At 36.6% G+C, this 26,132-nt stretch overlaps 1 protein-coding gene across 1 annotated transcript; it reads right to left on the bottom strand.

Annotated features, from left to right (window-relative positions):
- Positions 1–369: 369 nt before the first annotated feature.
- Positions 370–2,363, bottom strand: LOC140865611 (7-deoxyloganetic acid glucosyltransferase-like). Its single transcript, XM_073270295.1, has 2 exons — positions 1,790–2,363; positions 370–1,495 (listed from the first exon to the last, which is right to left on the bottom strand). The coding sequence occupies exons 1-2, from the start codon at positions 2,274–2,276 to the stop codon at positions 543–545; spliced, it is 1,440 nt and encodes a 479-aa protein (XP_073126396.1). The 5' UTR covers positions 2,277–2,363; the 3' UTR covers positions 370–542.
- Between the last annotated feature and the right edge of the window lie 23,769 nt (positions 2,364–26,132).

Raw genomic sequence — 26,132 nt, 5'->3', positions numbered from 1 at the left:
ATTATGAAAAGCATATAAATAGTCTATGCTTCAAGCTAGTTAAAAAGTGAAATTATATTATTCAATCGCTTCTTTCAGTTTATTTTTTCAAAACAAAATATAATTATTAAAATATAATATTCTAAATTAAATTTATAAATACTCATGTCATCAAATTCAGAATATTAACTATATTAATTTTAGTTTTTTTTTTATATCATTATCAACAAGGTTGGTCATTAAAAAGTGATTAATTAAAAAACATATAAAATAAGTTTCGTATTTTATATCATTAATTATCAACAAGGTCGGTATTAAAAAATTAATTAACTGAAAAACGTATAAATTAAGAAATTAAAAATATGGACATAATATAAAACATATCTTCACTCATCAGTTTTTTTTTTATTTTTTATTAATGTAAAATTTAGCCCATAAACATAAAATCATGGTCCCCCAATGAGACAATCAATGCAATGGAGAGACAACAAAAGGAACCTGAAGAAGAATCAGAGGTAGTTCTGGCTAGAATCAACTCTCTCTAATTCACTCACAAAGCAGTACTAGCTTAGCTGGGAGGCCGCCCGTGCCCGTATCCTCATCGACTTGATATCGTCGACCAGACGATCCAAATCCTGAAAAGACGAACCTCCTTGGCTTACACTCGCCTTGGCCAACTTGGCTACATGGTCCGCCCTCTCCAAGAACTCGTCCTTCCTCGATTCCATGACCTCCTTAACCATCTTTTCGATCACGACTCTGTCACACATATCCTTCATGTCCACTCCCAGCTTCCACACTTCCCCGACATACCTACTATTCACTTGTTGATCCACACCATATGGCCAACAAATCATGGGTTTCCCCTCAACAATACTCTCCAGCGACGAGTTCCACCCGCTATGCGTAAAAAAGGCCCCCACGGAAGGATGTGCTAAAACCACTTGCTGCGGAGCCCAACTCACAATACAACCCCTTTCTTTCGTCCCTTGGGCCAATTGAAGGGGCGTTTCGAACCCCATATTGTTGGCTCCTCCTATAACAGAGCCCTGCCTTTGAACCCACAAGAACCTCGACCCACTGTTAACTAAACCATGCCAAAGTTCCAAAAACTCTTCCTTGGAAATGATGGCAAGGCTTCCTATGCTGACATATACAACAGATCTCAAGGGCTGTGAATCCAGCCAAGAAATGCAGGTCATGTCTTCTTTCCATATACTATTGGACGTGGTTGTTTCGGCCTCCAGTACTCTGGTTTTCAAGTGCGTGTGGAGGGGTCCGACGGCGTAAATATTGGGGCAGATATTGCGCATCTGAGATAGTATGGGCGCCTCCAGTTGTTGAAACGTGTTGAAAATCAGGCCTTGAGCTAAGGGAATATGGTCATCCTCTTTAAGAACTAGTTTTATGAGCGGGTCGTCGAGGTCTTTGGCCCGACAGAAGCTGGGCAGATCACGGCGTCTCATGATGCCTTCCATTCCCGGCGCGTTTATTATCATCTCATCCATGTTATCATCTACATTATTATTACATCTCAAATAATTAAGCCAACATCATTTAAATAAGGCACTGAATATATATATATATATATTGGTAATTCCTAGCTAATTAAGAGACCTGAATTAACCTCGCCTCTTTCAAATCATAAGAATTTGGAATCCTCTATTCTATTTCTAAGAAAATATATATATATATCCGAATTCCCAATTGAAATTTAAGACACGATCGAAAAATGAATTTAGCAGCAAATTTAAAAAAAGTAAGTACAATATTATGTTGACTAAAGAAACAGAGCTAATAGATGGGTCACCTTTGAAAGGAACCTCCCCAGCCTCGATGAGCTTCGGCAAACACAGATAAGTCCAGAACCCACAAGGACTGACCGTGTCAAAATACAACAGGGGGACACCGATCTCCGCCGCCACGCCGGCCGCGAAAGTGAATATCCCGTCCGCAATTATGCAAGTCACGGGCGTCTCCGATTCGGGGACGGCGGTGACCATCTCTCTGAAGATGGGAGCAGAAACAATTTCCATGGACTCAAGGAGATTGGGGATTTGATCCCCCGTGCGTGGATTGTCCTCCGGAAGGCCATCGGGGACTGTCTGGAAACGGAGATTGGCGTAATTGTTGAAGTGATTATTGTTGTGGGCTAGCAAGCGCTGGTGGATGTGGTGCGTGTTGAGGAAGGTGATTCGGATGTCATGGTGGGCGAGGAGGTGGGCGAGCTTGAGCATACAGTTGACTGGGCCTTGAAGCGGAAGAGGGAAGATGAACACATGGGGAAGGTTATGCATATTTGGCCACTCTCAGTGATTTGCAGTGAAGAAGAAGAAGAAGAAGACGACGACTCGGACCAAAAATGCTGTTAGCTTTATAGCTGGTTTTTGTTGTAATGGGATTTTGAAATTTTGTCCCATACCCAAACCAAACCCATAAAAAAGTCTTCTTTTGCAATTAAGCTAATAAATTAATTAATTAATTTACACCCTACTGACCCTACATTGAAAAATCTTTTCTTTTTTGGAAAAATAGCAATTTTCATCCTAAAATTGGCCTAAATCGGATTTAATTTGAAAATCTTTCTATTTTTGTAAAAATAGCAATTTCAATCCTAAAAATTATGCTTAATCGGATGTAATTATTCGATACTTGATTTTTATTTTTATTTTTTTGGAAAAAAACGCTAACAGAAAATTGTGTTTATGGTTGGACATTGCTGACATTAGTGCATAGGCTACTTTGAAAATACAGAGGTATCACCATTTTTCAATGACTTCGATGGTCCGTATGATTTAGATTTAATGTTTAATCTTTTTTTTTTTTTTTTGGGTGTGTGTGACTCTATAATTTAAGAAGATTATTTTATTTTATTTACAAAATATCTTAAAAATTTTGTAAAAAAAATTCAAAAATATTTGATAAAAATAATCTCAAACACTATTTAAAACTTCACCAAACAAGAGGAATATATGATGAAATTCCCTCAATTCCTATGTGTTTTTCTTCTTCGGGTTGGGAGAGTACTTGAATTAATAGTTAGGTAGCAGATTGCATCCAAATAAATATTTGTTGAAAAAGTTTCCACTAAATGACCAAAAATAGGATTCTCATCTGCCAAGGAGATCCATTCACCTTTGAAAATGCTGCCAATTGCCTATTGGTCTGTCCAAAAATGAGGAAAAAAAACTACAATAAATAAGCAGACTCAAAAATATTATTTTTATATAAAAAATATTACATTATATTGTTAAATGGGTGGATCAACTCGATCTATATACAAAGTTGTGCAAAATAATATTTTTTTATTGGTTGAGTGAAATAGGAAAAAGTTTGTGTGTAAATTATATTATACACATGTTTCTTTGTTTTGTAAAGCATTTTAATATATGCAAAATATTTATAAAACAAGAGACATTTAATGGTTTTTTGTTCAAGGTTTCACCAATGTTCGTTTTCTAGAAATACCCACTCAAATAAAACATACATCATTCTTAAAAATAAAATAAAATAGAAACACATAATAAAAAACAAATTTAAACCTACGATAAACAAATATCACAAAAAATATATTAAAAATATATCTATTTTATATAGATGCTTACTACATACAAGAAAAAAATTATGAACGTAATGAATACCTACTTTATAAACAGAGGTCTAAAATAAATAACTTTAATTGCATACTTCTTCATTTTTATAAATACTCAAAATACCTATTTACTGTTGGAAATATATTTAAATAAAAATTTTGAATGAAAATAATGGATCATGAATGTGAGAGTGTCTTTTGGATCTTCACATTCTTGAGTTAATTGGAGACTTTTGGCTCTCCATGTTCTTGAGTTTATTGCAAGATTAATTGAGTCAATTAAACTTGTATGACTCTTTGTATGCTTTTTGAAGCTTATAAATAGTGTGTCTACCTCCTCAATCCATACAATTTTTTGAAAAACAATTTTTACACACAATATTGAAGATCTCATTCAAGTAGTCTCTTGCATTTCATATTGTTAGCTTTTCATTTGGCCTCCTTAAATTTTGGTGATAAAGTAAATGTACGATTTGAGTTCGCTGGAGTAGATTGATATATGGCTCCAACCAAGTTGATAAACAACTAGGCTCTTGAAAAAGGTAGACTCAATCTACAAGCTTCCAAGAGCACTCCTTGCTCAAAATGGATTCAACACTTCGAGCCTCCGAATTAGGTCCACGACTAGACGATCTAGATCCACTCTAAATATGCACTAGAATATTTAGAGCATTTTTCATTGAGATGTTTCTTGCCTTTTTCTCCCAAAATCAAAAGAAAAAAATTGGAGAAATCTTTCAAGTGGTGTTCGGCCACTATAGTTCTCCATTTTTTCTTCTCCCTCAAAAATCAAAGAAAACTTGGAGAATTCCAATTTTGAAGTGCACGGCCACTTCATGGAATTGTATGGAATGAATTGTATTCTCTTATGTGTGTATATATTATTCACAATAATATATTGATGGTCAAAGAATAAAGGATACAATTAAACATGCATGGAAAACACACAAGACTTGCATGGAAAATTGTGAACCATCTTCCAACCCTTCAAATTCCATCACACACAAACACATATATATCATATATATATATATATATATATATATATATATTTAAATGATTTTTGAACTTATTTTTAATTAATCATTAACCTAAACCCATTTAAGTTTAATCAATTAATTAAATTCAACTTGAACTCATTCAAGTACACTAGTAACAATAATTATATAACACTATTTTAATTTGAACTCTACAAGACTCAATAGTGTTTAATTAATTCAACACTTGAATTAATTTAATTATTTATACATTAAAATGTCAACTAGTGTTAAATTAATTCAACACTTGAATTAATTAACTAAGTTCAAAAATAATAGTTTAGAAAATCACCATTTTCATAAACTAATTATTTAAGTCAATTTTTAATCTTGGAACACATTCACAAATTAAAAGTTACTTATTCCATTCATTCTCCAATTTAGAAGTCCAACTTCTAATTTATTTTACTTATAAACTCCTTTATAAGTTGTTCAACACATTGAACTTATTTAAATCTCAACGGGATCTAAAAAGCTAGTACTTGTGTGACCCTCAATGGTTCACTGATATAACTAGCAGTGGGTTCACATCTCCATGTGATTCGGGATCAACAAGTCCCTTATATGAGCATATCCTATATAGCTCCATTCTTATTAATCAACACATTGATAATAAGAACGTCAGAAAACTCAAGTCTGATAGTACCCAACCAGTCATGTGAACATCTAGCAGCATTGCTTACATGACTCCCTAGGTATCAAATGATAGTGCCTGCAAGAACCAATCAATTATGGTTAACGTACAGTACGGTCCCTTCAACTCATATATCCCGATCGATCGACAACCATTGGTTTATCGAGAGTTGTCATTGAATCGATAACTATGTGCCATGCCGTAGTTGCATCGAAGGTGTAATTCAAGAAACCCCTTTCTTAATTACAACCTACTCTGATCAGAGATTTCAAGCTACGTATGCATGATATTACATAGGATATCCATACCCGTAGGTAAGCGGTGAATCCCCGACTACAATGCATTTACTCCTATATGTTTCGTCACAACACCCAACATTGCCACCTGATGACCCCAGATGAGTCGGTAAACAAGTCAAAGTGAAGCACTAGCATATAGAGTCTCCATGTTGTTCCGGGTCATAAGGACTAATGGTGTAGAATCATAAACTAGGACTTTTCCACTCGATAAGTGAGAACCACTTGGAAAGTCCTTAGGGAGGGTTGTTCAGTGCACTCTACAAGGAGTACCTATTTGCATGCTTGGACATCTCCATGTCCCCTACCAATGAAACATGGTACTCACATCGCAAATACTAGTCTCAAGCTCGAGCGACCTTTATCCTTCTTTATGGCGGCTGAATCGACTAGGAACAGTTTAGAATATACAGTATTCCAAATATGAGTTTCATGATAGTCATCACATGACCATCTCATATTCTTTCTACTATTTGTATATTCAAGGGCTTTATCTATGCAGCTTGCATGGGTATACAGATAAAGATTTGCCAAATTAAATAATGTGAAATATTATTAAAATAAAGATTGTCATACAAGAGTTCTCTCAAGGACCATCGGCCAATACATTGGCTCGACGAGCACCTACTCTAACAATCTACCACTTGCACTATAGCCAACTACCCATATTCTTCAAACCCATTGATTCGCGATGCTTTTCGAACAATGGTCCTGGTAAAGGCTTAGTTAGTGGATCAGCAACATTATCTGCGGAAGCGACTCTGTCTAACAAGACATCTCCTCGTTCCACAATTTCCCGGATGATGTGGTATTTTCTCAGTACATGTTTGGATTTCTGATGAGACCTCGGTTCTATTGCTAGAGCAACGGCACCAGTGTTGTCGCAGTACACCGGGACTGGATCAACTCCATTAGGAATAACGCCCAACTCTTGGACGAAATTCCTAATCCAAACAGCTTCCTTTGCAGCATCTGATGCAGCAATATATTCTTCCTCAGTGGTTGAATCCGCAGTGCTATTTTGCTTGGAACTCTTCCAACAAACAGCAGCACCATTGAGCATGAATATAAAACCGAAAGTTGACTTCGAATCATCAACATCGCTTTGGAAGCTAGAGTCGGTATAGCCTTCCAATTTTAGTTCTCCACCCCCATAAACCAAGAACAGATTCTTAGTCCTCCTCAAATACTTGAGAATGTCTTTCACAGCTTTCAAGTGTGGAAGACCAGGGTTCGATTGATATCTACTTGTAACACTTAGTGCAAAAGCCACGTCAGGACGTGTAGATATCATCGCATACATGATACTACCAATTGCAGATGCATATGGAATGCGTGTCATCGTCTCTATCTCTGCATCATTCTTGGGAGACATGGACTTGGATAGAGACATCCCATGATACATTGGTAGATGTCCTCTCTTAGACTCATCCATCGAGAACCTCTTCATGATGGTATCAATGTATGTGGACTGGCTGAGACCAAGCAATCTTTTCGATCTTTCCCGATAGATTTGTATTCCCAATACAAAAAGATGCTTCACCCAAGTCCTTCATCGAGAACTTACTCGATAACCATACTTTAGTTGATTGCAACATTCCTACATCATTCCCAATGAGTAGAATGTCATCAATAAAAAGTACCAAAAATGTCACAGCACTCCCACTGACCTTCTTATACACACATGGTTCCTCAGGATTCTTAGTAAACCCAAACTCTTTGATTGTACCATCAAATATGAGGTTCCAGCTCCTAGATGCCTGTTTGAGACCATAAATAGATCTCTGAAGTTTGCATACTTTATGCTCACTTCCGATAGATGTGAACCCTTCGGGTTGAGACATGTAAATTTCATCCTTAATATCCCCATTAAGAAAAGCTGTCTTCACATCCATCTGCCATATTTCATAGTCATACCATGCTGCAATGACAAGCATTATCCTAATAGACTTGAACATTGCGACTGGAGAAAAAGTTTCTTCAAAGTCAACTCCTTGCCTTTGAGTATAACTTTTTGCTACCAATCGAGCTTTGAAGGTCACCACTTTCCCATCCGTCCCAAGTTTCCTCTTGTAAATCGATTTACACCCTATAAGAACAATTCCTTCAGGTGAATCCACAAGATTCCACACTTGGTTCGAATACATGGAATTCATGTCAGATTTCATAGCTTCAAGCCACTTGGATGAATCGGCATCAGACAACGCTTCCTTGAAGGTCCTTGGATCACATCCATGGTCAGGCTCATCTTGGACCTCTTCAAGAAGCAGACCATACCTCACAGGTAGTCTCGAGATCCTCTCGGATCTTCTAGGAACTTGTATCTCCTCTCTTGGCTGTTCAGGTGTGGATTCCACAATCGTGGGTGTTTCTCGAACTTCTTCGAGTTCTATCATCTCCCATTTTCTATCCAATAGAAATTCCTTCTCTAAGAAGGTTGAATTCCAAGAAACAAACACCTTTGTTTATTTTGGATGATAGAAATAATATCCAACTGAATTCCTTGGATATCCCACGAAGTAGCATAAAATGGATCGAGCATCCAATTTATCTCCCACTATCTGCTTCACATAAGCAGGGCACCCCCATATTCTAAGATAAGAATACTTTGGAGGTTTTCCCATCCATATCTCATATGGTGTCTTATCAACTGCCTTTGAATGGACATTGTTCAACAACATTGCCGCTGTCTCAAGCGCATATCCACAAAAGGATGGCGGCAACTCCATGAACCCCATCATAGACCGAACCATGTCCATCAAAGTCCGGTTACGACGTTCTGAAACACCATTCAACTGAGGTGTACCAGGAGGAGTCCACTGTGAGAGAATCTCATTCTCCCTAAGATACTCTTGGAATTCAGTACTCAAGTACTCACCACCTCGATCCGATCGAAGTGCCTTGATGCTTCGTCCCAATTGTTTTTCTACTTCGTTTCTGAATTCTTTGAAATTTTCAAAAGCTTCAGATTTGTATTTCATCAAATACACATACCCATACCTAGAGAAGTCATCGGTAAAGGTAATGAAGTAAGAATGTTCGTGCTTAGTGGTGATGCTAAGAGAACCACACACATCTGTATGGATCAAATCCAACAGTCCCTTGGCTCGCTCCACATGGCCCTTAAAGGGAATTTTGGTCATCTTTCCTTTTAGACAGGGTTCACAAGTAGTAAGAAAATTAATATCAGACATATCAAACATGCCTTCTCCCACTAGCTTGTTCATCCTTCTAAAGGATATATGACCTAATCGAACATGCCACAAGTGTGCTTGATTCAGAGTATCTTGTTTTCTTTTGGATGTTGTTGATATCTCTTGGACATTATACATAGGAATATCTTTCAATTTTAAATTATAGAGATCGTTTTCCAATTGTCCTGTACCAATTAAACATTCATTCTTGCAAACACCTTTGCCAAATAAGAATATCCATCTTTATCTAACATAGAAATGGAAACAATGTTTTTCACCAAATATGATACAAACAAAACATCTCTCAAAAATAATTTAAAATCATTGTCTAACAATAAGTAAACATCTCTAATAGCTTTGGCAGCAACTCTTGCCCCATTGCCAATCCTCAAGAAGGTCTCACCATCTCTGAGTCTCCTTATTCTTGCCATCAACTGTAAATCATTACAGAGATGTGAGCCACAGCCGGTATCCAATACCCAAGAAGAAGATTTAAGTGAAATGTTTATTTCAATGTAGAACATACCCTTTCCAGAACCATTCTGGTCAAGATATTCCTTGCAATTACGCATATAATATCCATGCCGAAGCAGGCGTTCTTGCTTATCAAAGAGTACTTTGAGATGCAAATGAATGTCAGCAGCATTTTTAGCATCCTCAAAACGCCTCTGCAGTTTATCGGACATAGAACTCAGCATATAACACTTAGCTTTCAATTCATGGTCACACCAATCCTTGAAAATATGTAGCTCAGCAGGGCTACATCCAGTCGGAGCCTCAGCAGGGGGCGACTTATTAAGTGTATATGCAATCCTTTCCGAATTTAAGACAATTTTCAGATTTCTTAGCCAATCGAGGTAATTTGGACTAGTCAGTATATGTTTGTTGAGTATTGTAGATAACGGATTGCGAATTGATGAAATTGTCAAAAACTTTGTACTGAAAAATAATAACAGATAAATGTTACCGACTATTTTAAAATATTTAGTAAGATATAAAGTATGGACTTTAACTTTATAAATTTTTACTCCCACTGTTTTGACATTTTCACTACCCTCTAGTGAAAACGGGAAACTCCTTTTTTCAGTAGGTACATAAGGTCCAATTAGCCAATCATGATCCCGAATAATATCAGCCAATCATAATTTCTAAAAGGTAGTTTCCAATTGCATCTCCATGCAACCCTTACGTAAACTTTTGTCTCACGCTTGATTAGGACCCAATAATATGACGTCGTTCATCTTTACGTGTTAAGCCTTACCCATCGATATCGAACCTTAATGGACGGTCGCCATGAGTTCCCCCAATAATATGAGCCGAAGTCATGGGAGTTCCACGTAGTTCACATCACCATGTCAATGGATGTCACAACTTTTCGGCATCCAAGCCCCCCCAATAATATGAGCCGAACATTGAATACGGGTAGCGTTCGTCATGCATCCATTGTCGATGGAAGACATGGAAATTATAAACAAATTTATAATTCTCCTTTTCGGGCTTGATATAAATTTTGAATCTAATTCAAAATGAGGGTTTTTTAATTTTGAAAAGAAGATCGCCATGTTTGATCGTATGTTTGCCGGATTCATGCAACTTTGTTATTATAAAATAATAACGCACATACTAATTAACAAGGATGATCAATCACCCCAAAAACTATTTGGTCCGTGTGAGCCAAACACGGGCCTAGGTCCAATCCTAGGTAATGCATGGGATGCAAATGCAACAATTACATAAGCTTCCAATATTTACATGTCTTGGATCTTCATAATTCATCATGGCCCACCATCTTCCAATCTTGAACTTTCGCTATCAAATATTTTACATTAAAATATCCATGGCAAATAGAGATACATCTCATGGGGTGGGAACGGGCCATAAACCAAGCCCACTTTATAATTTGATAATTATTACAACCATTCAACACAAAATATCCTAGCATACACCTAGCAAATTGGGCTTGGGCTTTTGATCATCCTTCATGCACAATATCACATATCATAAACCATCAATTAATTATCATAATAATCAATTGATCAAATATTATATATCTTGATCCAATCACTAACCACCACAATTATAAAATAAATTAACAAAATAAACAAACACCTTTGTTTACTTTCAAATTAATTAATTTATAATTGAATTTCTTGTAAATCACCATTTACTATAAATAATCAAAGTCACACTTTAACTATTTATTTTATGAGAAAAATCACATATTATAAAGTTTAATTTTTTTTATAAGAATCAACTATAATGTACTTAACAAATTAGGGCCTATGACACATGATATTCCAAAACACCTTTTGAAAAACTCAAGTCGTCATAGTCGTCACCGAAACTCCGTCGCCGGATTTTGGCCAAAATTTTTTTTTTTTATTTAAAAATATGGGGCAGCCGAACACCTTCGGGCAGCCAATGGGCTGCCCGAAACCCAAAAAAAATATTTATAAAAACAACCCAAAATTGATAAATATTGATTTTTTCATGCGGTTAAAAATTGACCTCAACATAATATCCATCAAATACTACACAAAAGAGTAACCTAGGTGTTGTGAAAATTCCTCGCAAGCGTACGAGTGTCAAGTTTTAATATAGTGATTAAATCAGATATCGATCCCACAGGAAATAAAATGAAAATATTTAGTACTTGTAATTAAAATAGTCTAAACTTTATCTAGAAAATCAATAATCAAGAATTTTGCAATAAAAATAAATAATCAATGAAGTTTTGATATCACGCACACAACTTTTAGATTAAAATCAATCAGAGAAAAATGGTCTAGAGGTATAAATTTCACCTGGTTTCAACAACAGTCAATCCTAATTAATTAATCTTCATGAATTTCAGTCAATTAATAGCCAAGAACACTTACGTTTATTATTTCCCTCTCCCGAGAACAAATAATGTTTATCAACTACAATTACATTCCAATATCCCTATTAAGAATTTATCGCAGTGATCTATCACAAAACAATGTTCTTTTTAAAAGCTCTGTTAAAATCATACACTCACCCGAGCTGTATAAATAATTAACAGTGTAGTTCTAATGTCCTATTCAAAATCCCCTCTCCCGAGCAATGATTTCAAATAAATATAACAAATCAATTATTGATCAGATAATTGAAAAGACAATCAATTCTAGAAAAAACAATTAATCTAGAAGAAATTCAATTCAATAAAATCAAGAATGCATGAAAGCGTCTACACCAGGTTCCATCCGACCTCTAGACTATAAAAATTAGTTCATAATAAAATTCTGAAAACAATAAATAATAAATCCAAACATGTTCAGAATTAAATAAATAAAGATAAAAGAAACAAATCCGTCGTCGATGCCGTGTCCGGTCGATCAAACTCCGTCTTTTTTCTTCAGTTAAGCTCCAGAAAAATCCTCAGCCAATCACGATCAATTCTCTGATGTGCATGTAAAAATATTGTGGCGGCTCCTTCCAAGTTGTCTGACAAAGAATCTCTTTTATATCGCTCAGCAAAAGCCCACAAAAATAAGCCCATAAAAATTACCCGAAATAATAAAACTTTCCAAACCGCTACAGGGCGGGCGCTCTAAGAACGGCGCGGGCGCACCTTCAACTCGAATTTTCCAATCTTCAATTATGCGTGTTAGCTCTTCTTCCTCTCCTCATTAGTGCTAAATTAAGCGCTGACTTTTAAAGCCCAATAAGAAACCCAACACTGTTCATTCTTTCTCTTCTTCTCTTCTGTACGTTTCTTCTATTTTCTTCTCAACTTTCTCAATTCTTTTCTCTTTAATTTATTTCTCCAAATAAATTCAATAATTATTCTTTTCTCCACAAAATTCCATAATTCACTGTAAACACAAAAATAACAAAATACCCACATAAATCTGCTCGAAACAAATACTTAACAATTAAATCATATATAAATTAAGTGTATAAAATACACTTATCAAATACCCCCAAACTTAGACTTTTGCTAGTCCCGAGCAAAATTATTAAATTCCAAAAACTCATTCTCTCAAAAACCAACAAGAATAGTCAAGAAATATTATGGAGCAATGGCCTCAGCAATGATTTCAAAAAAATATCAAATCCAATCTCATCCAACCTACTAACACTTGAAAGTTTCGGCCAATCACAAAATAATAACCGCATAAACTCACAATCTCCGCAACTCAAGTTCAAAACACCCTTCTCCAAGTTCAATTCAAACATTCATAGATCATGATGACTTTTCAAGGATAGCATAGGATCAAAAATAAGATATTGAATCAAAAACACTCACAATTAGGTAAATGCAAAGAATAATAGTGTATGCGTGTTTCGATCAAAATTCATAATCATTAAAAGCATCAATCAACAGTCCATAGGCTAAATTCTTGCAACTCTTCTCCACTAGTATATTGGGCAACTGAGACTCGGTCAATAGGACTTAATTGGCTTATAATGTAAGGCCTGGCTCATGGATAAAAATGAAGGATAAGAATTCAAAAATAAAGAGTAATTTATAATTTTATGCTCAATTAGGACTCCTTTTTCATTCACAATTCCACTTCTATTTCTCTTCATTTCATTTCTCAACTTTTTCACAACTCTCTCACAAATTTTTTTCTTTCTTTCACAACTTTTTCAACCACATTTTTCAACTCTTTTTTCTACTATCTCTTTTCATCTTTTCAATTCATCCACCACACCAATCCTTTTTCTCACAAATAAAACTAGGAGCATAAAACATTTTAGCATTCAAATTACTCCCTTAAAGGTAGGAAATAGTGTATAGGCTATTCAGGTAGTCAATGTAGGACCTTGAAATAATGACGAATGGGGGTTTAATCACACGTTTACACGCATGCCATTCAATTTTCAATAAAACTCAACAAGGTACTAGGGATAACATATTAATAGGTAGCTTGAAAGGCTCAAACGAATTCAGAAAAATTGCCTAAATCATTCCTAATCTCAGTTTTGCCCGTATTTCGCCTCGAAGAGTGCTTGAACTAGTTCTAGACAAGTCTCAATTCACAATTAAATCATACAAATCTCAATCAGTGCAGAAAAAATAATCATCAGCAGTTAACGATGATTTTCACAAAAAATTCAGATTTTCTCGTACCTCAATGTACTAATATACAAGTGTAGGCTCAAATAGGCATCTAAAGATAAATTAATTCAATGAAAATTAGGCCCAAAGTTTCAAACAATGCCTCAATCATATCTATGTCTGTATGTCTCAAAAATCAGATTCAAGTATTAATCACAGAGTATATAGGAAATTGTTCATCTAATTGGTTCCATATTTTCAAAAATATTTGTCAGATAGGTAGACAATCATGGATTTCAGTTATAGCACAAAAATATTTTTCATCAACCATGCATCCAATATTTCTCAACTTCTTTTAAATTCAACTCAACTCAACCAAAAACAACTAAACTCAACAAAAATTTTATCTATGAAATTCAAAACTCAACTTTTAACCAAACAACTAAATCAAACATTGAGTCACCCCCCCAAACTTAATGTAATCATTGTTCCTAATGATTAAAAACAATAAAAAGAACAAGGGACTCATACCTTCGACACCGAGCATCAGGACTCGGCGTCATCATCATCATCTCCATGGAAAGAAGGTGCAGCAGCAGCAGTATCATCAGAAGACCACTGCGGAGGAGGTGGATAAGACACAACAGTGGGCGGATAATTCTGGGCGAGAGCGGCAGCAAAGTCATGCATATATGTCATATGTGCTCGCATCATCTTCCACTGCTTCTTCATCTGAGTAAGCACGACCGTAGAATCATCACGAGTAGAATACTCTGTGGCCGGATGCGTCGGTAGTGACATAGGTCCTTCCAAATGGGAAGGTGCTGGCTCAAAGTGTGGTAGTGGCTCCGAGGGTTGCGGTGGTTCAGCTGCCTGTTCAGAAGTACTGGCTGCTTTCTTCTTCTTGTCCCGTCTCAATGCACCAGTAATTCTTATAGGACCTCGAATTGGAAGAATCTGCTCCGTATCATCCCACACAACACCAGCTAACCGGAAAAGTTGAGTAATCAAAGACGAGTGGGGTAAACTGATAGTCGAGGAACCCCTAACTGCAGCAATAATAGACTCCTGAATCACCCTCCCAGCATCAACAGATTTTCCAGTGACAATGCAGTACACAAGACCAGCTCTAACCTTAGTCACATCAGATGTATGCCCAGATGGCAAAATTCTGGCAGCCACAAACTCATGCCAATTATTCGCTTCTCTTCTAAGAAAGATGGATGGAAATGTAACAGCTTCATCCTTTGCATTCCTCTTCCATTCCGCCCCATCATGACACAAAGTCTAAATTACAATATTCTCTGGATATGACTCATTCTTAAATACCTCATACTCATCATCTGAAATGTCCAAATCCGACATTTCGTAGAGACTGTTAATTGTAGTCTTATCAAAAAGGCACCAATTTCCCTCGAACTCGAACTTTCAGATTCACATCTTTGATCATCAAATTTGCATAAAACTCATGAATCAATGATATAACAGCATCTGGTGGACTCCTAACAAATGTCTCCCAACCTCTTCTCTTAGCTTCAATTAACGCCGGCGTACTATGCTCTCTCAAACTCATTCCTCTTTCTTTGTGCATCCCTCGCTCCATTACATCAAAACAATACTCCTCTGCTGTGGCATTTCAAAATCTGTATCTATCATATGAAGCAGCAGAGGACGAAGAAATTGCTCCTTTTCCTTTGGTTTTCGGTGGCATTGTAACTTAATAATTCAACTCAAATCAAATCAAATGCCTCAAACAATGCACTAAACTCCAAACAATTCCAGCAACCAACGTTCAAATACAACCCAAGCAATTCAACAAACACTTGGTAGGCACGAATAAAATGATATAGAATTTCACTGCATCAAACGTACCCTACGCCACAGCTCAGACAACCCAATAGCCTCAAATCACAACATTTATCACGAATCAAATGTAATAGATAAAATTTCAGCTTTTGTACCGTTCAAGAATAACATTTTCCAAATTCTCCAAATTCCCCTTTCTCGACAAGCGTAGATGGAGCAAGACCAATTGCGTAGATGGAGCAAGACCAATTCTGAGAATCTCTGCCTTGTAATCAAGATCAAAATCCTTGAGATGATGATATTTTGTTGAGTGGAAGATTTACGATGATCGTGCCAGTGTGTGAGATTTAAAGATGGACTCGAACGAGGGATCGTGATTTCTAAAGTCTGGAAGGAGTAGACTCTGGAGTGGACTTTTAAATTTCTGAAGCATTGCTTGCGCGATAGTGCCTAAGCATGCGCTATTCAGGAGCGCGATAGCGCCTAATGTTGAGCTATTAAGGGGCGCGATAGCGCTTGATAGAGCGCTATTGAAGAGCGCGATAGCGCTTGATGGAGCGCTGTTGAAGAGCGCGATAGCGCTTGATGGAGCGCTGTTGAAGAGCGCGATAGCGCTTGATGGAGCGCTGTAGCGCTTAGTGAAACGAAGGGGAGGCACGTGCGCTTGAGAGCACTGGCGCGGCCGCACCTTTAATTCGCAAACAACTCCAATTTCGTCCAGCTAAGGCGCGGGCGCTTCGATAAATGGGGCGGGCGCGCCGTCTGCTCGACTTTGAGATTTCTAGAGCGTGAAAATTTTTGAAAATTAAGAAAAATTAGCTCAAAAATTTAAAAAAAAAATAAAATATTTAAAACAATTAAATAACAAAAATTAAATAAACTAAAAAAAAAAACAAATAAATTAAAATAAAAGAAAATGCTTGGGTTTCCTCCCAAGTAGCGCTTGGTTTAAAGTCGTCAGCCCGACTTTCACGGGATTAATTCTTCCCCTTCTCTTTCACTCGCCAAATAAATTCCACGAACCGCCTTTTAAATTTTGCTTTTTTCGTGGCCTTCTTTGGTGGTTTTGACGCTCTCTCGTTCGATGATTCAACCGCAATGTCGGCTTTTGAACGAACCTCCAAATTCATAACCGGCTCTATCAAGCATAATTTTTCAATAGGGGTGTTAGATGACTTCATGAATATATAAAAAATTACACTCTCACTGTCCACACCCATTGACAATGCACCTCTCTTCACATCTATCTTGGCATCGACAGTGGCCAAGAAAGGTCTCCCCAATATCAGGGGCATGTTTGCATCCTCCTCCATATCTAACACAACAAAATCCGATGGAAAAATAAATTTATCTACTTTTACCAAAACATCTTCAATGATTCCAATCTGATATGTGATAGATCGATCAGCCAACTGCAACGCGATCATGGTGGGCTTCACCTCACCTAGTCCTAAGCTCCTGAAAATAGACAAAGGCATGAGATTAATGCTAGCTCCTAAATCGCAAAGTGCATTATTAAAATAAGAAGAGCCAATAGTGCAAGGAATAGTAAAACTCCCTGGATCCTTAAGCTTTTGTGGCATCTTCTTTTGGAGCACTGCACTGCACTCTTCCGTTAAATTCACTACCTCGTTCTCTAGCAGCCTCCTCTTCTTGGACATCACCTCCTTGATGAACTTCGCATAATTCGGCATTTGCTCCAAAGCTTCAGCAAAGGGAATGTTGATGTGAATCTTCTTAAAAATCTCCAAGAACTTGAAAAATTGCTCGTCCAATGCTTTCTTCTTGAACCTTTGCGGGTATGGAAGTGAAGGCTTGTACATCGGTTTTGGCTCAGATTCAAGCTCCTTCTCTTTCTCCTCAACTTTTTCCTCAAGTTTCTTATCCGCAACAGTAGGAATTTGGACTCCAACGTCTTTGGCACTCTGCACTTCGATGGCATTGCACTGCTCCTTGGGATTCACCTCAGTATTGCTAGGGAACTGGCCGCGATTGTTGTCCTTCAGTGCGTTCGCCAACTGCCCAATACTAGTCTCCATGGATTGCAACACTGCCCCCATGTTGGCCATGTGCGTCTCCAAACTGTCAAGTCGAGACTCAGTTCTCGCCATCCTCTTACCTGATTCCTGCACAAAAGTACTAACCACTTCCTCCAAAGATGGCTTACCATCACCCTTATTAGTATTGTTAGTATATGAAAAATTTTCATTATTCCGCAAATTAGGGTGAAAAGTATTGGGAATAGGATTACCTCTGTACGCTCCATAACCTCGGTAGCCATTAGGATGAATATAATTAACTTTCTCTGGGTTATGTGATCCTTCAACTCCAATGAAATCTGCAACATTAATTTTATTCAAAGAAGCTACCTGTGTAGTCAGTGCAGATAATTGAGTAGTGATGGACGTGAGAGGATCCACTGCATACACTCCAGCTGGCTTCTTGACTCCCACACGCTCAGATGGCGATTGAAAGCTGTTGACCGTCATCTGCTCTAACATATCATAAGCCTGAACATGATCATTCGCAAATATAGTACCTCCAGGAGCAGAATCGACATTCATCCTTGTAGGCGCATTCAGTCCGTTGTAAAACCACTCGATCTGTTCCCAATCTGCAAAATTGTGATTAGGACAACCTCTTAATAATTCTTTATACCTTTCCCATGCCTCGTATAACTATTCAGTGTCCATCTGCCGGAAGGTGCTGATATCGATCTTCAGTTGGGTGGTTTTGGCAGGAGGAAAATATTTTGCAAGAAATTTTTCTGCCATCACCTCCCAAGTAGTGATGCTTCCAAGCGGCAGTGATTGCAACCAACTTCTGGCTTGATCCCTGAGAGAAAACGGAAACAAGCGTAAGCGTATATATCTTCCGGAACACCATTAAATTTTACCGTATCAGTAATTTCTAAGAAGGTCCTGAGATGCAGATGAGGATCAGCTGTGGCACTCCCATTAAATTGGTTCGATTGAACCATGTTTATCAATGCAGGCTTCAGCTCAAAATTGTTTGCATTTATAGTTCCTCGAGCGATTCCAGAATAATGAGCCTGGATCGTCGGTCTGAAGTGATCTCTAATTGGCACTAAGGGAGCTTGATTTGCTTCTTGTTCAACCATTCTTTCAATTTCTTCTCTTCTAGCTCGTCTTAAAGCACGTGCAGTGCGCTCGATCTCCGGATCAAACAGTAGAGAATTAGCACTTTGAGATCGTCGCATAAACTGCAATTAAAAGATAAGAAGAAATTAATTAGTAACTAAAAAATAAAATAAAAAAACTCTAAATTAAAATCTAGACTAATTGGTAACAAGACTAAAAAATAATCAAAATTTAGTCCCCGGCAACGGCGCCAAAAACTTGTTGTGAAAATTCCTCGCAAGCGTACGAGTGTCAAGTTTTAATATAGTGATTAAATCAGATATCGATCCGACAGGAAGTAAAATGAAAATATTTAGTACTTGTAACTAAAATAGTCTAAACTTTATCTAGAAAATCAATAATCAAGAATTTTGAAATAAAAATAAATAATCAATGAAGTTTTGATATCACGCACACAACTTTTAGATTAAAATCAATCAGAGAAAAATGGTCTAGAGGTATAGATTTCACCTGGTTTCAACAACAGTCAATCCTAATTAATTAATCTTTATGAATTTCAGTTAATTAATAGCCAAGAACACTTACGTTTATTATTTCCCTCTCCCGAGAACAAATAATGTTTATCAACTACAATTACATTCCAATATCCCTATTAAGAATTTATCGCAGTGATCTATCACAAAACAATGTTCTTTTTAAAAGCTCTGTTAAAATCATACACTCTCCCGAGCTGTATAAATAATTAACAGTGTAGTTCTAATGTCCTATTCAAAATCCCATTTCCCGAGCAATGATTTCAAATAAATATAACAAATCAATTATTGATCAGATAATTTAAAAGACAATCAATTCTAGAAAAAACAATTAATCTAGAAGAAATTCAATTCAATAAAATCAAGAATGCATGAAAGCGTCTACACCAGGTTTCATCCGACCTCTAGACTATAAAAATTAGTTCATAATAAAATTCTAAAAACAATAAATAATAAATCCAAACATGTTCATAATTAAATAAATAAAGATAAAAGAAACAAATCCGTTGTCGATGCCGTGTCCGGTCGATCAAACTCCGTCTTTTTTCTTCAGTTAAGCTCCAGAAAAATCCTCAGCCAATCACGATCAATTCTCTGATGTGCGTGTAAAAATATTGTGGCGGCACCTTCCAAGTTGTCTGACAAAGAATCTCTTTTATATCGCTCAGCAAAAGCCCACAAAAATAAGCCCATAAAAATTATCCGAAATAATAAAACTTTCCAAACAGCTACAGGGCGGGCGCTCTAAGAACGGCGCGGGCGCGCCTTCAACTCGAATTTTCAAATCTTCAATTATGCGCGTTAGCTCTTCTTCCTCTCCTCATTAGCGCTAAATTAAGCGCTGACTTTTAAAGCCCAATAAGAAACCCAACACTGTTCATTCTTTCTCTTCTTCTCTTCTGTACGTTTCTTCTATTTTCTTCTCAACTTTCTCAATTCTTTTCTCTTTAATTTATTTCTCCAAATAAATTCAATAATTATTCTTTTCTCCACAAAATTCCATAATTCACTGTAAACACAAAAACAACAAAATACCCACATAAATCTGCTCGAAACAAATATTTAACAATTAAATCATATATAAATTAAGTGTATAAAATACACTTATCACTAGGCTCTGATACCATTGAAGGGGATCGGTTAACTCGTGACCGGAAACGCAGCGGAAATATAAAATTTTTAACAAAAGAGATCCGAGCACCTGTGTAGTATTCAAAAACACAAACAACCATAGGGTGTTTAGAATTTTACCTATCAATGTCAAAGATTGATTTATGGCTCCAACCAAGTTGATAAACAACTAGGCTCTTGAAAAAGGTAGACTCAATCTACAAGCTTCCAAGAGCACTCCTTGCTCAAAATGGATTCAACACTTCGAGCCTCCGAATTAGGTCCACGACTAGACGATCTAGATCCACTCTAAATATGCACTAGAATATTTAGAGCATTTTTCATTGAGATGTTTCTTGCCTTTTTCTCCCAAAATCAAAAGACAAAAATTGGAGAAATCTTTCAAGTGGTGTTCGGCCACTATAGTTCTCCATTTTTTCTTCTCCCTCAAAAATCAAAGAAAACTTGGAGAATTCCAATTTTGAAGTGCACGACCACTTCATGGAATTGTATGGAATGAATTGTATTCTCTTATGTGTGTATATATTATTCACAATAATATATTGATGGTCAAAGAATAAAGGATACAATTAAACATGCATGGAAAACACACAAGACTTGCATGAAAAATTGTAAACCATCTTCCAACCCTTCAAATTCCATCACACACACACACACACACACACACACACACACACACACACATATATATATATATATATATATACACACGCCCATATATATATACATATATAAATATATATATATTTAAATGATTTTTGAACTTATTTTTAATTAATCATTAAACCTTAACCCATTTAAGTTTAATCAATTAATTAAATTCAACTTGAACTCATTCAAGTACACTAGAACAATAATTATATAACACTATTTTAATTTGAGCTCTACAAAACTCAATAGTGTTTAATTAATTCAACACTTGAATTAATTTAATTATTTGTACATTAAAATGTCAACTGGTGTTAAATTAATTCAACACTTGAATTAATTAACTAAGTTCAAAAATAATAGTTTAAAAAATCACCATTTTCATAAACTAATTATTTAAGTCAACTTTTAATCTTGGAACACATTCACAAATTAAAAGTTACTTATTCCATTCATTCTCCAATTTAGAAGTCCAACTTCTAATTTATTTTACTTATAAACTCCTTTATAAGTTGTTCAACACATTGAACTTATTTAAATCTCAACGGGATCTAAAAAGCTAGTATTTGTGTGACCCTCAATGGTTCACTGATACAACTAGCAGTGGGTTCACATCTTCATGTGATTCGGGATCAACAAGTCCTTATATGAGCATACCCTATATAGCTCCATTCTTATTAATAAACACATTGATAATAAGAACGTCAGAAAACTCAAGTCTGATAGTATCCAACCAGTCATGTGAACATCTAGCAGCATTGCTTACATGACTCCCTAGGTATCAAATGATAGTGCCTGCAAGAACCAATCAATTATGGTTAGCGTACAGTACGGTCCCTTCAACTCATATATCCCGATCGATCGACAACCATTTGGTTTATCGAGAGTTGTCATTGAATCGATAACTATGTGTCATGCCGTAGTTTCATCGAAGGTGTAATTCAAGAAACCCCTTTCTTAATTACAACCTACTCTGATCAGAGATTTCAAGCTACGTATGCATGATATTACATAGGATATCCATACCCGTAGGTAAGCGGTGAATCCCCAACTACAATGCATTTACTCCTATATGTTTCGTCACAACACCCAACATTGCCACCTGATGACCCCAGATGAGTCGGTAAACAAGTCAAAGTGAAGCACTAGCATATAGAGTCTCCATGTTGTCCCGGGTCATAAGGACTAATGGTGTACAACCATAAACTAGGACTTTTCCACTCGATAAGTGAGAACCACTTGGAAAGTCCTTAGGGAGGGTTGTTCAGTGCACTCTACAAGGAGCACCTATTTGCATGCTTGGACATCTCCATGTCCCCTACCAATGAAACATGGTACTCACATCGCAAATACTAGTCTCAAGCTCGAGCGACCTTTATCCTTATTTATGGCGGATGAATCGACTAGGAACAGTTTAGAATATACAGTATTCCAAATATGAGTTTCATGATAGTCATCACATGACCATCTCATATTCTTTCTACTATTTGTATATTCAAGGGCTTTATCTATGCAGCTTGCATGGGTATACAGATAAAGATTTGCCAAATTAAATAATGTGAAATATTATTAAAATAAAGATTGTCATACAAGAGTTCTCTCAAGGACCATCGGCCAACACATTGGCTCGACAAGCACCTACTCTAACAGTAGTCTCTTGCATTTCATATTGTTAGCTTTTCATTTGGCCTCCTTATGTTTTGGTGATAAAGTAAATGTACGATTTGAGTTCGCCGGAGTAGTGAATTTGTGCTTAGTTTGCTACTGGTTCAACCGTTGTATCCTGGAAAATAGACGTCGGTACGTGTTGATCCTCAAGCATCTTGTGGAGGCGACGAATCTGTTTTAAGGAAACTGTACTTGTTAAAGGACTCGGTTTGCTTTACAGTTTTCTTATTATTTATCATTTGCTTTACTGTTTCCTTGTTGCTTTATCAGTTGTTTATTACTGTTCAATATTTAAGCATTCGTTATACTGTTTTATTGTTTCTGATCAATTCGTGTTTAGCATTTTGACTAAAAAACTTAAAACAGATTCTTGTACTCATTATGTGATTTGTTTCAGAAATGGCTTCTGCTTCAAGTGAGACTACTCTGGTTGCCCCTATTGTCTTGGTTCCAAAACGTGTCGTTCCTCCTGTTGCCCCATGTGGTGCTGTCGTTCCTGTTCCTAACAGTCACGGAGAAAAGCCTGAGAAGTTCACTGGTGCGGACTTCAAGAGGTGGCAGCAGAAAATGCTCTTCTACTTGACGACGTTGAACTTTACCAGATTCCTCTCCGAGGATGCTCCTAAGCTCAAGGAGGGTGAGGGAGATGTTGAATCCGTCAGTGCTTTGGAGGCATGGAATCATTCCGATTTCCTATGCCCAAATTACATACTGAACGGATTGGCAGATTCGCTCTATAATGTGTATTGCGAAAAGAAAACGACCAAAGAGTTGTGGGAATCCCTTGACATAAAGTACAAAATCGAGGATGCGGGGGCCAAGAAGTTTCTTGTAGGCCGCTTTTTGGATTTTAAGATGGTGGATTCCAAGCCAGTTATCAGCCAAGTTCAAGAGATCCAAGTGATTCTTCACGAGATTCACTCTGAGGAGATGACGTTGAGCGAATCCTTCCAAGTGGAGGCAATTGTTGATAAGCTACCACCAGCATGGAAGGATTTCAAGAACTACTTGAAACACAAGCGAAAGGAGATGAATGTTGAAGAACTTATTGTTCGACTTCGTATCGAGGAATACAACAAGAGCTCTGAAAGACGACTGTTTTCTCCGGTTGCTGCTAAAGCAAATGTTGTCGAGCATGGACAAAGCTCGAAAAAGAAACACTTCAATCCTTCGAACAAAAGGATGAAGATGGGACCAAAAGGAGGCATTACGAAGAAGAATTTCTCCGGGAAATGCTTCAGCTGTGATGGTACTGGTCACAAGGCCTCTGAGAGCAAGAAGCCAAGGAAAAACCGAGAGGTGAATATGGTGGAAAACATATCCCATGAGGTTTCAAACTTGAACCTCTGTGCTGTCATTTCTGAAGTGAATCTGGTTGGTTCAAACCCAAGGGAGTGGTGGATTGACACTGGTGCCACTCGCCATGTTTGCTCTGACAAAGAGATGTTTGCAAATCTTGAGGAATCCGAGAACGTAGAAATGTTGTTCATGGGGAATTCTGCAACTTCTGAAATCAAGGGAAAAGGAAAAGTGGTTTTGAAGATGACCTCTGGAAAAGAGCTAACTTTGAACAATGTGTTGTATGTGCCAGACATCCGTAAGAACTTGGTGTTTGGGTCGCTGTTTAACAAGCATGGTTTTCGCATTGTGTTTGAGTCAGATAAAGTTGTTTTGCCTAAAAGTGGAATGTTTGTAGGAAAAGGCTATGTAAGTGTTGTGAAAATTGCTCGCAAGCGTACGAGTGTCAAGTTTTAATATAGTAATAAAATCAGATATCGATCCCACAGGGAGTAATTTGAAAATAATCAATGCTTGTAATTAAAATAGTCTAAACTTTATCTAGAGAATCAATAACTCAGAATTTTGCAGAAAAATAAAATAGCAATGAAGTTTTGATGAGCACGCACACAACTTTCAGAAATAATCAATCAGAGAAAATTGGTCTAGAGGTATATATTTCATCTGGTTTCAACAACAATCAATCATAATTAATTAATCTTCATGAATTTCAGTCAATTAATAGCCAAGAACACTTAAGTTTATTATTTCCCTCTCCCGAGCAACAAATAATGTTTATCAACTACAATTAAATTCCAATATCTCTATTAAGAATTTATCGCAGTGATCTATCACAAAACAATGTTCTTTTTAAAAGCTCTGTTAAAATTATACACTCTCCCGAGCTATATAAATAATTAACAGTGTAGTTTCTAATGGTCCTATTCAAAATCTCCTCTCCCGAGTGCCATATTTCAAATAAATATTACAAATCAATTATTGGTCATGTAATTGAAAAGACAATCAATTCTAAAAAAAACAATTAATCTAGAAGAAACTCAATTCAATAAAATCAAAAATTCATGAAAGCGTCTACACCAGGTTCCATCCGACCTCTAGACTCTAAAAATTTAGTTCATAATAAAATTCTGAAAAAAACAAAACATGTTCAGAAATCAAAACATAAATTCAGAATTAAAATAAAAGATAAGAAACAAATCCGTCGTCGATGCCGTGTCCGGTCTATCGAACTCCGTCTTCGTTCTTCAAGTAAGCTCCAGAAATTCTTCTTCAAAAATCATGATCAAAGCCCTAAATTATTCTCTGATGTGTACGATATGTGTGTGTGGCGGCTCTCCCCTCTTCCAAATCTGATAAAAATTCCTTTTTATATCTTCACACAAAAGCCCAACAAAAGCCCAAGAATTTATTCGCCGAAATAATTAAACTCTGAGATGGCAGCGACGGGCGTGCGCTTAAGCAATCCAGGCGGGCGCGCATAAGGATGTGGAATCCAATCTTCACTCTTCACACACACAACGCGATAGCACTTCAGTTCCTCTCTTTAGCGCTAAAGAGTAGCGCAAACAATTCTTTGGGCCCAAAAACCAAAAGCCCAACTTGATTTCTCTCCTGTTCGTTTCTCCTGTTCTTTTATTTTCTTTTCTCATCCTTTAATTCTTCTTTTCCACAAATTCTCTTCCTAAATTCTTATTTTCTTCTCTTTTCCACAATAATTCATTAATTCTCTGCAACCACAAAAACAACACAACTAGCGCATAAATCTGCTCGAAAACACTAATTAACAATTAAAATCATATATAATTTAAGTGTATAAAATACACTTATCAAATACCCCCAAACTTAGACTTTTGCTAGTCTCAAGCAAAACTATTAAAACCAAATTCCAAAAACTCATTCTATCAAACCAACAAGAATAGTCCAGAAATATTATGGAGCAATGACCTCAGCAATGAATTCAAAAAAATTTCAAATCCAATCTCATCCAACCTACTAACACTTTAAAGTTTTAGCCATAACCAAAATAACCGCATAAACTCACAATCTCCGTAACTCACGTTCAAAACACCCTTATCCAAATTCAATTCACACATTCATAGATCATGAGGACTTTTCAAGGTAGAATGAGATCAAATATAGGATATAAATAAAAAAAAACACTCACAATCAGGTAAATGCAAATAATAAT

Source organism: Henckelia pumila, chromosome 4 (assembly GCF_033568475.1).
Source record: "Henckelia pumila isolate YLH828 chromosome 4, ASM3356847v2, whole genome shotgun sequence".
NCBI lineage: Eukaryota > Viridiplantae > Streptophyta > Magnoliopsida > Lamiales > Gesneriaceae > Henckelia > Henckelia pumila.
The sequence above is the reverse complement of the archived record's forward strand: the minus strand, read 5'-3'. Positions and strand labels throughout refer to the sequence as shown.